Here is a 19,503-nt window from a genome sequence, read left to right as displayed (position 1 = left end):
TAGCATAACTTAAGAGCTCTCTTTAAAAGTTAACAGTTAAACAGAAGCTACAGTTTAATGTTACGGTAATTCACTCCTCAGCAGCTAGCTATAATTTGTTAATTCTATAATAAAATATTAGTTCAAGTTTTAGTTTGCTTACAACATTTATGGGATGCTTTTCCAATTCAAAACTGAGTACGCAAAATGACATGCAATAAAAGTCTAAAAACCATTAAGTTCAAAGAACAATAAAAACAAATTTAAAACAAAATACATTTAATCTGGGACACAAAACCCCCCAAATGAATCCTAACAAATACTTTAGAATTTTTTTAAAAATGTGTTCAACTAATTGCAAAACTTGTATAATGAAGATGCCAGCTGGATCTCTTGAGGCCCCAAAACAGGAGCCACAACACAGAAAGCCCGGCTTTTCACCTTCTTGGTTTTCACTAAACTACAAAGAAAAAATGCAACTCAAGCCCTCTTCAGATGACCTTAACAAATGGGAAATATATATTGGTAAAAGTGGTCCCCAAGGTATGCAGAACACCAGCCTTTTAGGGAGTCAAGGGTAAAAATCAACAACATCTTGGACCTGGCCTTGCTGCAGATGCCTAGTTGGTGCAATTGCTCAGAATTACAACTGGAAATCACCCAGAATTACAACTGATCTCCAGACTACAGAGATCAACCCTGGGGAAAATGACTGCTTTGGAGCGTGGACTCCATGGTTTTATACCCCTCCCTCCCCAGGTTCTACCCCCAAATCTCTAAGAATTTTCCAACCCAGAATTGGCAACCATAAATAGGGGTGATATGCTAGCTACCTCTGTGCTCTTCAGCATCCACATATAAAGGACATGGAAACATAATGCCTACAATCTATCAGGCTATGGAGTGATGAATGTTGAGGAAAAGCGAAGGGTAAAGACACAAAATGTGAGGGGAAGTCTTTAGTGACAGCTGGAGATTGCAAAGCTTGAAGCAAGACTAAGAAAAAGAAGAAAACAGACAGGACACCAGAAGGAAGAGGAAAATTGGGCACACAGACTGAAAGGAACATTTTGTGACAGACTACTGTACAATTAATGATGGCTAAATAACATTGATATCTGCTAAAGAGTGCCTCTTCTAGTCTGTAGCAGAGGGCTGTTGGCATTGCATTATAAGGAGAGCCTACCGTATTTCTATTTCTTGATGTAAGTTTTGTGAAGCAAGCCTGTATTAAGCCAATAATAGATAAAGGGGCAATCTATTCAGGCAAGGGAGTGGTTGCTTCAGTAAAAGTGGATTTTAATCCCCTTGAAATGTTGTTGTAACCATATGACATTAGTGCTAGGCCACAGGGTCAATGTGGTTCCAAAAATTTGTACAACAGCTTTAATTTGGAGCGCAGTCCAGATTTACTTAATTTTTTAGACAGGTTTCCTGATTATCTGTTGCCAGATCATGACCTCTGTAGCTATAAAAAGATGATGTCCATGAGTCTGGATGTTGTCACAATTTACTTCCATGTTTATTACCATCACTCATCGACCAGATAGGGAGTGTTGCCAAGGAGACTAGTTTGCATCCCTCATGGTGTTGCTAAAGTAACATGACTAAATTAAGCACAGAACTCTCAGCGTTTATGTACCACATTTGCACAGCGGGAAAATGAGAATATCATAGCCCTGAACCCTACTGTTTTTGTCTACTCATAAAAATGGCTTTTCCTCACATGATTCTCTTCAGCTGACTAATTTAACTAGAAAAGAAACAATGAGAGATTTCCTCATCCACAAATCAAGCTCACGCTGCTCACTTCAAATGCAAGCCTTTTAAGAACTTCACTAGATTTTGCCTCTCATGAAATAATTGGGTTAATTCATAATTCTGTGATCTGTAACTTTTCCCTTCTTTACACAGTTACCAGCTGCTGTCCACACAGTAAAAATGCATGACCATGGCTCAGTGGTAGACCACCTGTTTTGCATGCAGAAGATCCTAGGTTCAATTCCCAGCATCTCCAGTTGAAAAAAAGATGAAGAAGGAGATGATGTGAGACCTCTACCTGAGATCCAGGGGAGATGACAGGCAGTACTGACATTGACAGACCAATGGTTTAACCCAGTATAAGGCAATTTAATGTGTTCATGATATACCACCAAGAATGATCACCAAAGAGGAGCTTGGTTGACAGAATACAATGGATACTATGTTGTGCCTATGCAGAGTCCTATACAACATGCACCAGCACACATCAGCTTGCAAGGAGTCTTTATTCCTCCTGCAACACAACTGGCCATTACATTTAGCAATGATAGAAATAATTACACTTGAAATGTCTTGGGATACTAGGTGCTATTTACACAGCCAAAATAATGCACTTTCAATCCACTTAAAATGCACTTTGAAGGTGGATTTTACTGTGTGAACTGGCAAAATCCACTTGCAAACAATCGTTAAGGTGCAGTGAAAGTGGATTGAAAGTGCATTATTTGGTCTGCGTAAACAGCATAAGTATTAGCAGGCAGAATTTGCCCATCCTGATGTCTGTTACCTTAGAGCTCAGATCACCCGTCTAGATCCCTTCTCTCTGACAAACTAATCCTGCTATGCCACGAGGGTCAAGGACTATTAGTGTGGGTTTCTGTATTATTTTGTTTTAGGCTTATCCTAAAACAGCTCATGCTTTAACACATTTTAATTTTATTAAGGCAACTCATACAAGGACACCTAATCTTTGGCACTCACCAATAAAACTGCTCAAAATCAAAACTGCATACAAAGGCATCCTTCAGATCACTGCCAACAGCTTGAATGTAGTCAAAAAGGGCAAGAGTCCAGTACTTCTTGTTGATCAGTTTTATGTTTATTGAATGTGACTTACGGACTCAGACCCTTGCTGTTGCAAAATGCCTAAACTCCATCTGAAGCCAGCAAATGGGTTTAGTCCTTTGTAGATTCAAGACCTAACTGCTTGTGCCGCACCTGGCGATTCGGGGTCTAAAAGCTCAATACTGCATACAGCTTTGCTGAAAAAGACTGTGTAATATATTAGTAGCTATTGCTGGTTACATGAGAAATAAAGTTTCAAAACTCCTTTTCTGGCAGCATGCCTGTGTCTTCAACAACTACATGAGAACATTTCCTGGGTTGGAGATCAAGTGATCTGAAGAGCTGTTGATTTCCCCCCACCCCCGTTATTTTGCTGTTAAGGACGTTCTTGAAATGGACATCCTGTATAATCTCCACAGATATGAAAATAACTTTCATCTAAACTAGCGTACCTATCCCATTCATCTCAACAGTATTTGTACATAAGTCCTCAGTGGATTCTCCCAAAGGCTAGGAGAAAGAGAAGAGTGTTTTATCAGACACTCCCTTTAACTTCCCAGGGGAAATAAGATCAAAAATAGGTCTCCTCCTAGAAATGCTGATTATGTCACCCCAACTCCCCCTACAAAATAAGCTCATTATTTCTGTTTTCCATTGAATCACGTTTCTTCCCATTGCTTAAATCTCATTTTAATTGTTTGTGGGCTCCAAATATCAGGAGCTGCAAATCTAAGCAATTACATACACTATAGATTTTTCTGTCTGGATGATGCTTTTTATTCAAGATCTCCTAAAAGTATTGATAGGCCTCTGGAAAATGGGCCCCTTCCGAGGACTTGAACATGTCTCTTGCATTTCAGAATGCTTCTTCACAAACCAATGTGGAGTAGAATGGCTATAACTTCCAGAAGATTCACTTCCAGACTATACAATTGCAACCACAAATGTATTCAGAACTTTTGTGTGTGAGAGAGACCACTTCACGTATTACATAGCTACAAATGTGTTTACCAAAATGTACACCCATGGTAGCGAACCATACCTAATTTTGGCTTCCTAAAACAAGGACACCACAATTAACTACATGCAGTTTTATGACACCATGATTAACTATGTGCAGTAGGGTTGCCAGCTTCCAGGTGGGACCTGGGGATCCCTTGAATTATAGCTCATCTCCAGATAAAAGAGATTAGTTTCTCTGGAGAAAATGGATGCTTTGGAGGGTTAATTCCATGGCATTTTCCCCGCCAAGGTCCTTGTCCTCTCCAGGCTCCATCCCCAAACCTTCAGGAGTTTCTGAACCTGGATCTCGCAAACCTACCCCCCATCCCCCGCTGGTGGCCTGGTGGCACCTGGCAACCTTAATGTGCAGTTGTAAGGCATACTTAGGACATCTTTGGATTTAGGTTTTAAAAATTACTGATACCCACAGAAAAGGCAATCATGTCCTAAATGTCAGATTCAGTCCTTGGTGACTTGCAGATTCTGGCTCTTCTTACAGAAATTACTTCTGTCTACATCCAGCTATTGAGGCCATCCTTTGCGTATCTGGCATCATTAACCACTGTACTCTGGGAGGGGGGGAGAGTTTGCACCAATGATTTCTGCTTCATTTCTATGAAGCCTCATCTCAACTGTGTCATCAATCTTCCCTTTATAGATATTTTAGATTCCTTCTATTCTGTACACCTGAATGCTGCCTTTTTGAGAATTACAAAGGGGACCCACTAGTAGTGGCACCCTGGCAGGGGCAAGCTAAAGAAACCAAGCACTGGAAATATAGCTACAAGCTACAGTGAACTGTTTTCTTTTCATAATCCTCTGTTGCGTTCCAGGTTGGAAGATCAGATAACAAGGCTATTTTTATCTTTCTAGGCTGGTTGGCTAATGTACCATAAAACCACAAAAGACATGAAATGTTCCTATTGTGTCAAGAACCTTTTCATATCTAGACATTTCCCCTTTACGTACATGTTCATCAATGATATATATAGTATTGGTAGTTCTACACTCAGGAGCCCTTGTCCTGGCTGCAGTTTAACAGCTCTCCTATTTGTTTTCTTCAATGGCACAATTTTATAGAGTTATTTCCCACCCCATACTGACATTTTGCTTTGGATGGCTACTGGAAAGATACTCCTGTTGCACTGTTCAGTGATTCCTGAGTCAATTTCCTGTTTAAGTGATGTTTCATATTATAGATTCAAGAAGTGAGCTAGGCAAACAGATGTGCACTTGGGGAACAGGTTATGGAACAGAATAGATGAGAATTAATTTGGTCAGGAAGGGTCTCAGTTTCAGCCATCTTGCAGCTTCCCCTCTTCTATGACTTTGTATGACTTTTCTACATGCCCCCTGTAGCTGTGGGCCTGTTTTGAACAACAGATGAGAGTAGCAGGGATAATGCAGACTAACAGTGCATGGAATATTCAAGTTGTGATGCCACAGGATTGTCTTGTACCACATTATTCTTTCTTCTACAAGGCCAGGAGGGAAGAGGCAGAATAACTGAGCTGGGAGAAGATGCTTTGGAAAGTTTGGAGGCAAATTTGCCTTTGCATTTGCATAAAATATAAAATGTCCATGAAATACAGCCTCTTGTTTAGTAATGCTATACGCTCTAAATACTGACGATGAAACATAAAATATCAGGGTTAACCAATAAGACATGCTTGTTTTATATTGGTCAGGGAGTAAGTTACTATGGAAGTTGTTCCCCAAACAAAGTAGAGTCAAGTGTACAAGTTGTCCCACTTCCAAAAGTTTGAGAACCACTGCCACCACGTTTTATCCCCCCCCCCGGCATGCCAGCCGGCACAGACCCCCATTGGACCAGGGCAGGCCCTGTGACCCCCGGCAGAGCCCGCCAAAACCATCTAAAGGGGGCGTGGGGAGGCCGCGGGGGTGGACGGGAGCTGGCAGCCACCATTGTCTCTCCCGGCCGCCTCACGTAGGACCCGGGCCCGCCCCTCCCCCCATGGGGGCCAGCCGGGGGCCCCTGGGCCACCTTTGCCGTCACCCGGTCACCTGGAACGGCACACCGCCGCCCGGATTGGCCGCGGCCGCCAGTAAGGCAGGACCCAGCCCCTGTTCCCCCCGCTCCCCCCCCCGCGGGTCCGCAAACCCAGATCCCCCCCAGTGGCCTGTTTACTCCAGCTATGGTGTACTAGTCATTCTTGGGTAAGATCACGCCGGTCGGTTACCAGGGTATGGGTTTCCCCTGGGGTGGCAGTAACCCCCTTCCCCCCGTTCCGTTCCCCCCCCCCATAGGGCTGGGGCCACAACCACTGCCACAGGGTGAATGTGTGTAATAAAAAAGGTAAAGGTCCCCTCTGCAAGCACTGGGTCATTCCTGACCCATGGGGTGACATCACATCTCGACGTTTACTAGGCAGACTTTGTTTACGGGGTGGTTTGCCAGCGCCTTCCCCAATCATCTTCCCTTTACCCCCAGCAAGCTGGGTACTCATTTTACCAACCTCGGAAGGATGGAAGGCTGAATCAACCTTGAGTCGGCTACCTGAAACCGACTTTCATTGGGATCGAACTCAGGTCGTGAGTAGCTTGGACTGCAGTACTGCAGCTTACCACTCTGTGTAATACTGAATAATTAATTCTTAGGAATATGCCCACAAATAGAGAGATGCTGGTTCATCCATTCAACACTAATACAACACTTCCTGTGATAGTACCTCAGTTTCTCCATGCGGGGAAGCATTTGTACACAGATATTCAGAAAAAGAATGACTTCTTCTTTAAAAAGTTGCTCCTATCAACTCAACCTTAGTCACTCTCACACTGCAGAAAACAGCTTACCCTGATTTATACCTGTCCATAGCAAACCTGGGAATGGAAGCAATGTGTGGGTCACAATATGCCTGGCTGAAAAATGGCACATGCTGCTTTCTTTCAAATAAATCAAATTAAACATTTTGCACAGAAGGAGAATCAAAGCATATTTTCAGAGCATATCTGAAATATAAAATGGTAGCAGCAGCTGCTCAAATACAGCTTAACAGAAATATAATTCAATGTGAAATTAGATACTATTTAAGAAGATTTGAATTGATCTTTAGATGAGGAAGGTTGGAATCTGAGGGGAAAATAGCTTAAGTCCTGCTTCTTTGGTGGCTCAGTTTAGCTGTCAGGAGCCTACATCCAAGCTAGTAAAGATACTCATGCTAATCTCCACATTAGAAAAATGGTGTTGATGAGCAATCAAGCATAAAGCACAAGGTATATCTCCAGTTGGGCAGCCTTTCAGGGGAAATCATCAGAGCTTATGCCCATCAGAGGATAAAAGCTGATCAGGAAGGTTTGGAAAGTGTGTGTTGGCATATGGGAAGGCAGTGTAAATTTAGCATAATATGACTCGACACGTTTTACCTGAGGAGAAGGGCAAGAGCTGCATTGCTTAAAGCAGCAAAATGCAGAAGGATGTCCAGAGAAAGAATGGTGCCCTATTCCGACTGTGTGCATCTGTTTCAACAAATAGATTGCAAAATGGGGGAAGAATTCTTTAATTCCAATTCTGCTCCAGGTCTCTTTTTCAAAGCAGTTTCTAGGAAAAGGGGGAGCAAGCTCTCTCTCATCCTTATTCTAGTAGGCAATCATGGTATGTTTGTACGCATGGGGAAAAAAACACCCACAACAGCACAGGAGTTACTTACCGGTAGCCTGATTTTTCCAGTGCAGTCTCTGGGGATTACTCAGGAGCAGAGCTGCTTTCATGACTACAAAGCAAGAAGTTTAAAATATCTATGGAGCACTTGCTAAAAGGCTTCTAGCATCAGTGAGATTTTAGTGCCCTACAAAATTCTGTTCCTCAAGCCACCGTTCATTTCTCTCCTCCAGCCCACCCCACCTTTCCTACCCTTTCCTTGCCTGGACTTCATCGACATGAATCCAGATACTGCAATAAAATATGGAAATATATCTATATTTATGCAAACACTTTAATTTATATAATCCACTTGCAGAGCTCAGAATTGATGTTTTCCTGGTATTAATTTTTAAAATCTAGGGTATTTGCAGTCTTACTCTAATCTTCTGGGAGCTTAAAAAATAGCCACATAAATCAAGTAATAACTTGTGTGAATATTTAAAGTTCAAGTTTCCTCAGTCTGTGCAAGACTGGAGCACATCACAAAGCTGGCTGAGATTCTTCTCCCAATTCCCGCCAGGAGAATGAATTTTCTAGCATTTTTGCGTTTACCACTCAAATATTGACTTATAAATGTGACCTTTCCTACAGTGGGTTAGTTTAATAACAGCATTAATCTATTACTCAGTAACCTTTGTTCAGATCAACCAGTACCTGCTCAAGGGTTGCCAACCTCCAGGTACCAGCGGGAGATCTCCTGCTATTACAACTGATCTCCAGCCGATAGCAATCATTTTACTTGGAGAAAATGGCCAATGGCCTCTTTTGCAATTGGACTCTATGGCATTGAAGTCTCTACCCCCCCAAACCCGGTCCTCCTCAGGCTCCACCCCAAAATCCTCCTGCCAATGGCAAAGAGGGACCTGGAATCCCTAACCTGCTCTGGGTCCTTTTGGGGAGGGAACACAAAGCAAGTAAAGTACAGTAAATGAAAGCAGTATAATTAAAAAGCTGATTTTTACAGAGCACGCAGAATTTGCCAACCTGAGAATTAGAAATAAGTCTCTTGAGGGAAGGTCATATGAACTTCTGGAAGAGTTTTCCCCCCCTATGTGTGTTGTTGTGATAGTGGTGGTGCTAACAACACAAGTAAAATGACTCAATGGGAAAACAATGCTGTAGCCTGAAGGCTGAAAATAAAACATTGAGAGGTGAAATGGAGTGAAACCAGCAAGACAGAAGGCAGATCCTAAAAGAAAAGAAAATGAAAAGAAAACATTTTTACTTGGTGGGTGATATTTACTAACAGTGGGTACTACCATAATGGAAACATGGAAGTGCAAATTCCAGGTGAAAACCAGAAAAGGACGACTTGGAATTGGTAGGGCCTGATTCCAGTACCTCAGCTCTTCTTCTTAACTAGCTAGAGTTGAAGACATGCAAAGAAAAATACATGCATGTGAAGCCATTTGAGGCTGTGGGTTCCACAAATGCAATAGTCAGGATTCCGTCATTGACCAGGACCCTTATCAGATGGTGACTACATCTGTGGATGAGCATGAGGCAAGAGACTGTGCCCCCAAATTCTCCATATATTTCAGAGAAATGAGGGGGTTTCATTTTGTGCTGGGTGGAAGAGACAAACTATACCTTCCCATGAGTCCTATGGCATGTTAAGAGGACTAATGAGAAGGATGGTGTCACTTCTCATTTCATGCTATATTGGGAAACACTGAAAAGCAGAGAGATCTCTTTTGCCACTTCCAGGTGCCTCCAAATTACAACACAAATGGAAAGGATGACTTCTTCCTTCCCCCAGGTTCCAGAAAACACAAAGGGGGAAAGGGATCAAACACTTAAAAGTTGCACCTCCATCTCTCCAATTGGCAGTAGGGCCCAGAGTTGGAGGGCAAATGAGTGAGCAGCAAGAAGATAGGTCCACTCATGGAGGGGGATCCACTGAGGACAACTTGCCTGAGACCCCCTCCCCCAAAAAGAATACATTGGAGGCAGCACTGGGGATTCTCACTGTTTCTGAATATCTCCCAGCCTGTCATGAAGAGAGACAATAATTCCCTCACTTCCCCAAGTCCTCTAAAATGGTCAAGAATAAATGGAACACAGACTCCGTCTAAGTCTAAGACACCCCCAAGTAAGCACCATTTCTCATTATCTGCCAGCCTCTCTCTCTCATACTATGGGATGCAATTCAACTCACAATGAAATATACAGAACACTTTGGACTGCACTCAAAAAATTCCACTGTCATTTAGTTCCTCATTTGTCAGAAGGCCCTAAATTTTCCCACATGGAAATTCTCCCATAATGTGATGAGCAACTATTTTCCCAGTTGTGAGTAGTGTATATGGTTAACTGTGCAACAAAAGATCCCTATGTTAATCATATAGCAGAGTTAATATTTCAACACTGGGGTGGGGAATCCCTTATTTTCCCTTCTCTCCCTTGTATCTTCACCCTAGATAAAGCTGATAGTTCTCGAAAACACAAAAAATATAAAGGCCCAAATGAAGAAAGAAAAGAGGAGGGATACTGTAAAGGATGTTAGAGTCAAATACTATGTCTTGGTGAGGGATTCAAGAATCAAAGCATAGTATCTGCTCCAAACCCTGGCCTGAAGCCAGATTGAAATGGGTCCAGGAAATACCTGGGGATTTTGTGGGTGGAGCCTGAGGAGGTTGGGGTTTGGGGAGGGGAGGGATTTAATTGGGTATAATTCCACAGAGTCTACCTTGCAAAGTGGCCATTTTCTCCAGGTGAACTGATCTCTGCTGCCTGGAGATTAGTTGTAATAGCGGGAGTTTGGCAACCCTAGGCCAAACTGCTTTTGAATCCAGCTTGTCTACTATTAGGGTTGCCAGGTCCCTCTTTGTCACCGGTGGGAGATTTTTGGGGCGGAGCCTGAGGAGGGCGGGGTTTGGGGGGAGGGACTTCAATGCCATAGAGTTCAATTGACAAAGCGGCTATTTTTCTCCAGGTGATCTGATCTCTATCGGCTGGAGATCAGTTGAATTAGCAGGAGATCTCCTGCTACTACCTGGCAGTTGACAACCCTATCTACTATTCATATTTTTCTCTTTCATAGCCTTCCAAGGAATTCCAAAAATCACAGCTCTATGATACAGTTGTGAGGAATTTTAAAGAAAGGGATAGGCAAGCTCCTTAGAGTAGGAGCTCCAGCAAGCAACTGCTGGAGGGAACAATGCTATAGCTTATGGAACATGATATTTAGAGCCAATTAAATAAGCAGCGTGGTGGTCTGGTCAATAATTGTGTCGTACTTGGGCCCTTGGACTCCAGTCCCTTCCCAGCAATTGATTAATGGGGATTTCAACCAAATCAACTGCAATACCCCATGTAGAAATGAGTGATAGTAATAAGAACAATCAGCCAATACTACAGAACGTTTTGCATGCTAATGCCGCAATTTATACCTAGAAGTCACATCTCACTGAGACTTAGTGGGATGTGATTTCTAGGTACATATGCCTAGGATCAGGCTGAAGGAAAGCGCAACCTAAACGTCTATATCTAATCACCACCACCACACTTGATGCAGTATAGCCTTGCATTATCAAAGGACTCCTTTTCACATCATCACAGTATGGGAAATATAACATTTATATGCTCATAAGCTAATTCACCAGCCTCTTTCTGCATTTAGTCTTATCAAGTGGACCAAGAACAAAAAGCTGAAAGCAGTATATTCATATCTGTCAGCAGCCTGCAATTACCACAAAGCTTAGTTTAGCATGATTATCGTCTTTCTCCACACTGGGCACCTCACAAACATCTATGCAGAAATCCAACCTTTGTCGCGGCACGGGGCTATCAATTCACTGTGACAGCTTCAAGGGTAGCCATGTTCCAGAATTAGAGAGCAGGACTGTGATCACCATTACAGCTTTGGGAAGGGGAAAGAGACGGGGAACATGATTTGCTGCAAGGGTCAACAACTAGATTCATGATTACATTTGAAAATAAAGCAGTGTTTTCAGGGCATTTGTTTGGGGTCACTTGTTTTAAAGCTTATCATAATCATATACAGCTGAGCACTCCATGAGAATGTGTGATCGTCCAGATCCTATTTCTGCAATCTTCACATAGACACAAGCACAGATACACTTTTGGAGGAGTTATAAATGAACTTTAATTATTCCTAGCAGTGAAGCTAGAAGTGCAGTCTGTTCTCAGTTAGGGTTACCAAGTCCCACCTGACCACTGGTGGGGGATAGGGGGTAGAGTTACCAGATCCAAATTGGGAAACTCCTGGAGATTTGGGGATGGAGCCTGGGGAGGACAGGGACCTCAGTGGGGTACATTGCCATGAAGTCTGCCCTCCAAAGCATCCATTTTATCCAGGGGAAGTGATCTCTGTAGTCTAGACATGAGCTGTAATTCTGGGGGATCCCCAGGCATCCCTATTCTCAGTGAAGAGGTTGTAGAGAATGGTTCCAGTCCCTTGCCAGCTGTGATCCTGGGTGATCTTCCTCTTAGCTTAATATTCCTCACATGGTTATTATGAGAATAAAATGAAGAGGGAAACACTGAACTACTTGTAGAAAGGACAGGATAAAAATATAATACATGAACAAGATGTGTGCCCTTCCCCTAACTTCTCCAAAGGATACTTTCCAGGCCAACCTTGACTGGCTTGTTTTATAGTATGCCTGAGTTGTCAATGCATCATCTGGGACTATCTTGTATTGACCCATTCAGAGACAGACTGAGCACCACCAGCATGGTGTAGTGGTTAAGAATGGTGGATTCTAATCTGGAGAACTGGGTTTGAGTCCCCACTCCTCCACATGAGGGGTGGACTCTCATCTGGTGAACCAGGTTGGTTTCCCGGTCCCTACACATGAAGCCAACTGGGTGACCTTGGGCTAATCATAGTTCTCTCAGAACTCTGTCAGCCTCACCTACCTCACATGGTGTCTGTTGTGGGGAGGGAAGGAGATTGTAAACTGGTTTGATTCTCCTTAAGAGGTAGAGAAAATCGGCATATAAAAACCAACTCTTCTTTTTCTTCTTTATATTCTCAAAGATTAGAAGTGAATGGAGTTGGCCCATCTTGAGTGCACCTTTTTAATATAAACCATATGAGAGACCAGGAGGGATATACTTGTCCTCTGTAATTCTGCTGGCTGAGTTTTCATCTCTCTTTCACACACGTCACCCATTGAACACAATCCCTGCCACACCATTAGAGAAACACAGTGGTTATATAACGGCTAGGCTTTCAGACTTCTAGGGGCAGGCCCATCAGAGGGAGCTTAGTTAAAACAGACTGTAAATTGAGACCATGTGTCCTTCCCTGCCATCCTGCGCCCAAGGGACAAAATGAACTGCTTAACATTGTTCAATTGCAATATTGAAATGAGAAAATGACTTTTATCTTTATTTCCAACCCACAAACATGTGAAGACAGATCACAACGGGTAGCCATGTTAGTTGGTCTGTAGCAGTAGAAAAGAGCTACACTTGATACCTGTGACTCACGAAAGCTCATACACTGCCAGAAACCTTGTTAGTCTTTAAGGTGCTACTGGACTCTTGCTCTTTTCTACTGCTACATTTCATGAGGCACTAGCTTACTGTCTAAGAAATGACTGGGCATTCCTATCTTCTTTTGACATCTTTGGCAAGCCTCAAAAAGACAATTGTTAAATGAAGCTGTTTGCTAGACCAATTCTACAATCAAAACGCCTTTAGTTTATGAGGAAGAGTTAAGGAAACTGTAAATTAACATTTTTACCTTAACTTCCATGCCACATGAATAACAGGTTATGGACAGACTCACATATCGTGTCAGCTTGCAAGTTATTAGGGTTGCCAGGTCCCTCTTCGCCACCGGCAGGAGGCTTTTGGGGTGGAGCCTAAAGAGGGCAGGGTTTGGGGAGGGACTTCAATGCCATAGAGTCCAATGGCAAAAGCGGCCATTTTTCTCCAGGTGAACTGATCTCTATCAGCTGGAGGTCAGTTGTAATAGCATGAGATCTCCAGCTAGTACCTGGAGGTTGGCAACCCTACAATTTAGGCTTTCATGTACCCATACTTTGCCTGGGTCTTCAGCCCCAATCCTCTTCATCTGCCACTGGAGCACTGGCACACTGGCACACTATAACTGGGTTCAATACTATGTAAACATGAAGAAGATGAAGATGATGAAGAAGAAGAGTTGGTTTTTATATGCTGACTTTCTCTACCACTTAAGAAAGAATCAATCCGGCTTACAATGACCTTCCCTTCCCCTCCCCACAACAGACACCCTGAGAGGTAGGTGAGGCTGAGAGAGATGTGACTAGCCCAAGGTCACCCAGCTGGCTTCATGTGTAGGAGTGGGGAAACAAATCCAGTTCACCAGATTAGCATCCACTGCTTATGTGGAGGAGTGGGGAATCAAACCCAGTTCTCCAGATTAGAGTCCACTGCTCCAAACCACTACACCACACTGCTGTTTCTTAATCCTTAACTTTCTAAACTTTCTTAATCTTAAACTTTTAACAGTTTATGGCCTTTTACGCAGGGACATATCCCCATAATCAACTCCTTTGGGGCTACCTTTTCCATCCGTTAGAGGTTGGTTTGCTCTCCCTGCACATTTTGCCCATGTTTTCTAGATGCTGTTTTAGCCAGAATCTGGAAAATAGAGGCAAAACGTGTGGGGAGTCAGTGGGGGTGACCGCGGGGAAACGTCCCTGCATAAAAGGCCTATCTTAAACTGCAGAAAGTAAACCCCAAGTAGTCTCTTATTACTTTCTTTCCATCTTTTCTAAAAGATGTACAGAGCAATCTTAAACTTTCCAAGCTCACTGGCATCAAAGGACTTAAAAGTATGTAACGGTTTCAAATTGCAATGATAGCCTCTTGCTTCATACTAGACCAAATTAAGCCAACAAACAATTCACAATCAAAAGAAAAGCCCCTCTCTAAGCTCAGATCTTCCATTTCCAAGATGGACATCCCTTTACACCCTTCACCATTTGAGAACAGGGTAGGCAGAGCCAGCATTTGCCAGAACAGCAATATAATAGCACAGTCATAATAATAAACCTAAACCTTTTTCAGTTTTAACAGTTAAATATACATTGTATTAAAGCAAACAACTCCCCATAAGTATACAGATTAAATAACTTTCTGCCAGCGACTTTATTTCCCACTTTGCCCACAGTGTCATTTTTTTGTATTTGCCAAAGCTTTACTTATATTATCACTATTCATTACAACAATCTTATAAGGTAGGCCACAGACACAGAGTACAAGCTACTAAATCCATGGCAAATAATTCCAAACACATAGAGAAGGGATTACTCAAGAAAGCAGGCAAACTTAGTTCTATACAGCATGGAAAGGGGACATTTAAATCTCCATTTCCCATTCTATAACAGGTTGGTTACTAAGGTTGCCAACCTCCAGTTACTTGCTGGAAATCTCCAGCTATTACAACTGATCTCCAGCCAACAGCGATCAGTTCACCTGGAGAAAATGGCCGCTTTGGCCATTGGACTCTATGGCATTGAAGTCTCTCCCCTCCCCAAACCCTCCCCTCCTCAGGCTCCGCCCAAAAAACCTCCCGCCAGTGGTGAAGAGGGACCTGGCAACCCTATTTGTTACAGGGTTGGATATACAGGTAGATGTTAACTCTGACACCTTATGCCTTTGTTACACCAGAAGAGGAGACGTTTGCTTTAAGGTTCAATAACAGCAAAAATCCAATCCAACCCAAAGCCACTGTACTGCATGGAGTGGGGGAGTTTAGCTGTCCCCCCACACTGTAGCAGTTTAGGTCTGGGGCAGGATCCATAGCAAGCTGTGAATCTAGTCCCAAACCTGTGCTTGGAAGCACAAGGTCGATTACTGCTATACAGGATAGAGTTTAATTAATTACTGCTATACAGGATAGAGTTTAATTAAACTCTATCCTGTATAGCAGTAATTGACCTTGGCCTGTGTATGAGCCTTGAGGTCCCTGCTAGAGAATAAAGGGGACAGTTAATATCTCGCACACAATCCATCTCTCTCTCCACAGCCACCTGCCCCAAATGCACCTCCTCCTTTTTTGCACAGTGGAATTTGAAAACAAGAGATAGGCAGAATACCCAGCTCCCCACACATACCCTCTTCCACTTTCATGGCATACAAATGACCTTTGGACACTCCTCAGTCCATTCAGTAAAATGGGTACTTTTTAAGCCCTTAACTTGAACTACACAATGAATAGTCAACAAAGCTAAGGAAGTCACCAAAACAGAATACCTGAAATTTTCAAGTAATCTCCTCAAATACCCCCAAAATCTTGTTGGACTCTATTCAGTATCACCAGGTACTGTAAACTGTTTTACTGCCACCTCCCATGAGTAAATGAAATTATGCCAAGTTTGAAGTTTAACTACTTTGCCCACTTTCAGTGTGGTTCAACTGATCCTTGCTGACTCAGTTAAGAGCCTTGGAATTATACTGGACCAAGCATTATTACTGGAGAAGCAAGTTAACGCAGAAGCAAAAAAAGGCTTTATTTCAACTCAGTGTAGCTCGTAAAATGGCCCCTTACCTCAATACAGCTGATCTGGCCACCTGGATCCATGCCATAGTAACATCAATACGAGACTACTGTAATGCGCGGTACATTGATCTCCCCTCAAAATCAATTTGGGAACTCCAGTTGGTGCAAAATGCCACCGCCTGGTGATTATTGGGAGCTAGATGGAGCAGGCATATTACTCCCATTCACTGGATGCCCATCAGTTACCAGGCTCAATTTAAAGTACTGGCTATCACATAGAAAGCTCTTCATGGCCTTGGACCCTCATATTTGTGAGACCACCTCTCCCCCTATGTTCCACCATGACAGCTTCGCTCATCAGAGCAGGTTCTTCTGCAGGTACCAACCTGCAAATGGGCAAAATCAACAACTCTTCATACACGTGCCTTCTCCGTTGTGGCACCCACATTGTGGAATTTCTGGTGGTTCTATAACTTAAACCCTACTGCATTGTTTATTGAATGTCCCATCTTGCTGATTGTATTGACTCACCCTGTGTAATCTGCACTGAGTCCAAGTGAGAAAGGTGGACTATAAATAATGTAAGTAAATTCCCATCTGCCATGTTCCAGATTCAAGTTGAGTCCTGACAAGTCTTGGAAAAAATCTTAACTTGCAAGATCCTGCTATGGGTGAGGTTTAAATATTTAAGAATTTCTCAGAAATATCAGTTGCAAAACTGCTTTTTGCACATTTTATTTAGGCCTCAGCATTTACTACAAACTTCCCGCAATGTCATCAGAATTCGATGTTCTTCACAGGATTCACCCTTGGCAAAACTTATTGGATCAGAATGCAGCTGGCACCCTCTCTTAAGAATATCAGAAATACAGGAATAGTAAGGAGTGGGAACATTTAGTTGTGCAAGATGATGTTATGTTGTACAGAACCTCAGCTCCATCCGGAAGGCTGCAAAGCCTATAGCACATACACCTCTTGGTCACTACACACAGGAATGGAGCTCTTCAGCATTTTCAAGGGTAAGCTAACACTAACCCTGCTCTTAGATCGGCATGGTCATTTATAGATAGGAGCAAGAAGGCCTTCTTTTAAGGACAACTGAGAGTCAGGGCTTGCCAAGCGATGAGCTCTTGTGCATCTTTCCAAACTTGAACGGTTGCGAGGGATAGAGGCTGAAATTGAAGTGCACCTTCAATCAAAATATATGTCCTAAAATATAAAATGGAGCAAAATGGAGCGGCATTCATACTTTTTTTGTGCTGCTTTGCCTCCATTTTACAGGAACCTGTCAAACCTAATCAAGCTTGTTTATTCTGCATGTAAATGTAGGACTTGAGGCAATCTTCTTTCAAAAAAGAAAAGATAGGAAAAGCACATATTGTCCCTGGCAGTTACTTGGCTGTTAGGGTTTTATTCCCCCTCCCCCAATGCAACAAAACACAAAGCCTAATTTAACTCTTCATTTCAATCATCGTTACTGGACTACTTGGTCACGCTAGAATCAGGCAACAACCATTTGTTTTGCCATCAGATTTAATAGCACAGTATACCCTACTCCATTAAAACAGGGCAAGGATGAACCTCTAAAGTAAAGCCTGCCACGTGGAAGGTGGCTGAATCAGGTGTCTCTGTACGCCACACGTTTGCTATCTCTGCATGAGCTAATGATAACAAATTGTGAGGATGTGTCCATTCTGCCTAAAAACTGAAAATTTTCCTTAAGGTTGTTCCAGTTAAATTTCCAGTTGACAGCCTTATTTTTAAGACAAATCCTTCCTGGCAGTTTACAATTGAATACCAACTACTGGAGCATCGTCTGTGCTTTCACATTTGCGTTGATAGGGAATGATGGGTTTCTCAGTAGGATTCAGCTGCCCCCTCCTTGCACGTCTAATTTTAAACACAGCAATTGTCTGTTCTGAATTTCTGCCTGACTCAGTCCATGCTGGGATTCTGTGTCTTCTTGGCCATCATCAGCAAAATGAGACAAAAACAGGACTGCTAATAACCCTGAGAATATGCAATAGCTTCATCAAATAACCAAGGTAGTGAGAAGAAAAGCTATTTTCCAGGTAAGAGGTAATAAATGAAGCATTTCCCAGTAACGATGTACTCCTTTTTTCAACTTATCAAATATTGCAACATTATATGATATGCTGAAAAAGCAGCAAAACACCCTTCTGCATCCACTTTTTAAAAATATCAGCATTTGGCCACATTCTTTTAATATTAAATGTGACAATGTGGATCAGGAAGTAGAGTCTGCTCTGAGATGCTCAAGTGTAAAGCAGCCACGGTGAACGTGGGATATTCAATCTTAATCTCTTTAGGCTTCAAGCATTTCCACCAGGACGTCTCCATGGGAGTAGCTTGGAAAGATTCTAATGCTCAACAGATCTGAACTATTACCACCAAGATCAATATACCGCCTGTGCATATGAAATCTGTTACTCTCTCAACTGGATCCTCCCACTCCAAAAGCTGACATTTCTAAGGTAACCACGACAACAGTAGCTGCAGTACACTCATTCAGAAGTAAAACACTGGAAGGTGCTTATATTGCCTAGCATCAAACACAGGCGTCTGTTCTATTCCTGTAAGCTCTTCTTAATGTGTTATGGTTCTCACACATTTAAAATAAAGGAGTTGGCATGTGAGCCATCTGTGAGCCTGATTCACAGCATATTTACCTGGGAATAAATCCCATGGATTGCACTGGGTCTTGCTTCCAAGTATACATGCACAGGATCACAACCGACATCATATTTGCCAAAAGGATATCAATAGCTGGGTTTGGTTGCACAAGTATGCAACAAACCCAGCTATTTAGTACATGAGCATACTAAAGAGTGTATAACTGATACTGCATAAATGATTAAAGGGATCCAAGTTAAAGATAAGGATTCTCTATGACATGTTTAAAAATCACCAGGACAAACATTTTTGGATCTTTATTGGGGGGTGGAGGTCTAAGCTACCCTGGATTTCTTAAAGCACAGCTGGTTGGGGGGCGGGTAGAGAAATGGCATCCAGGTGAGCATCAAGGATGTTTCTATGACAATTTTTCCATGGTTCAAACTTCTCTTCTGCCCTTTAAAGGTAGAGGGGATTCCTCTTGCTTTTCAGCTTCAAAATCAAAGAGAGAAAAGACAGTCTCTCTTACCTTTGAGATGCTGATGATGGACTCTGTGGAACCTGCTGGGGTTGCCGCGAGGCAGAGCCGGGATACTGGAGAAACTGTTCCCCATGGCATCCAAAGAGAGCAAAACAGCTGGAAGGTGACAACAGCTGGAAGGATCTGCAGGTTTGTGCAGATGCCAGGTCGAGGTGGGGAACGGAGGGGAGGGGAGCAGGGGCTGGGCTCTCCCCTCCCTCTCCTGGTCCTTTCTCCTCCTCTTCTCCCCCCCTCCCGGCTGTCACTTTGGATCCAGACTCAGTCTTTGTTTCCTCTGCCTCCGAGACGTTGCCTTTACTTGGCCACGGTCCACATTGCCCAGGCTGGCGGGAGAGATGAACGGCGAGGGGAGGACCGATTCTTGAGCTAGCAGCGTGGGAGGGATCCGCTCGCCTC

The 19,503-nt window shown here is 42.9% G+C and overlaps 1 protein-coding gene across 1 annotated transcript in view; it reads right to left on the bottom strand.

Moving 5' to 3' along the window:
- NEURL1 (neuralized E3 ubiquitin protein ligase 1) overlaps nt 1–19,243 on the bottom strand; it is a 178,344-nt gene extending 159,101 nt beyond the window's left edge. Inside the window, exon 1 of the mRNA XM_056849839.1 lies at nt 19,096–19,243. Within this exon, the coding sequence (XP_056705817.1) occupies nt 19,096–19,180 (85 nt within the window). The 5' untranslated portion in view covers nt 19,181–19,243. The remainder of the gene's footprint in view (nt 1–19,095) is intronic.
- Nucleotides 19,244–19,503: the final 260 nt, after the last annotated feature.

Source organism: Euleptes europaea, chromosome 5 (genome assembly GCF_029931775.1).
Source record: "Euleptes europaea isolate rEulEur1 chromosome 5, rEulEur1.hap1, whole genome shotgun sequence".
Lineage (NCBI taxonomy): Eukaryota > Metazoa > Chordata > Lepidosauria > Squamata > Sphaerodactylidae > Euleptes > Euleptes europaea.
This window is presented reverse-complemented; position numbering and strand designations above follow the sequence as displayed.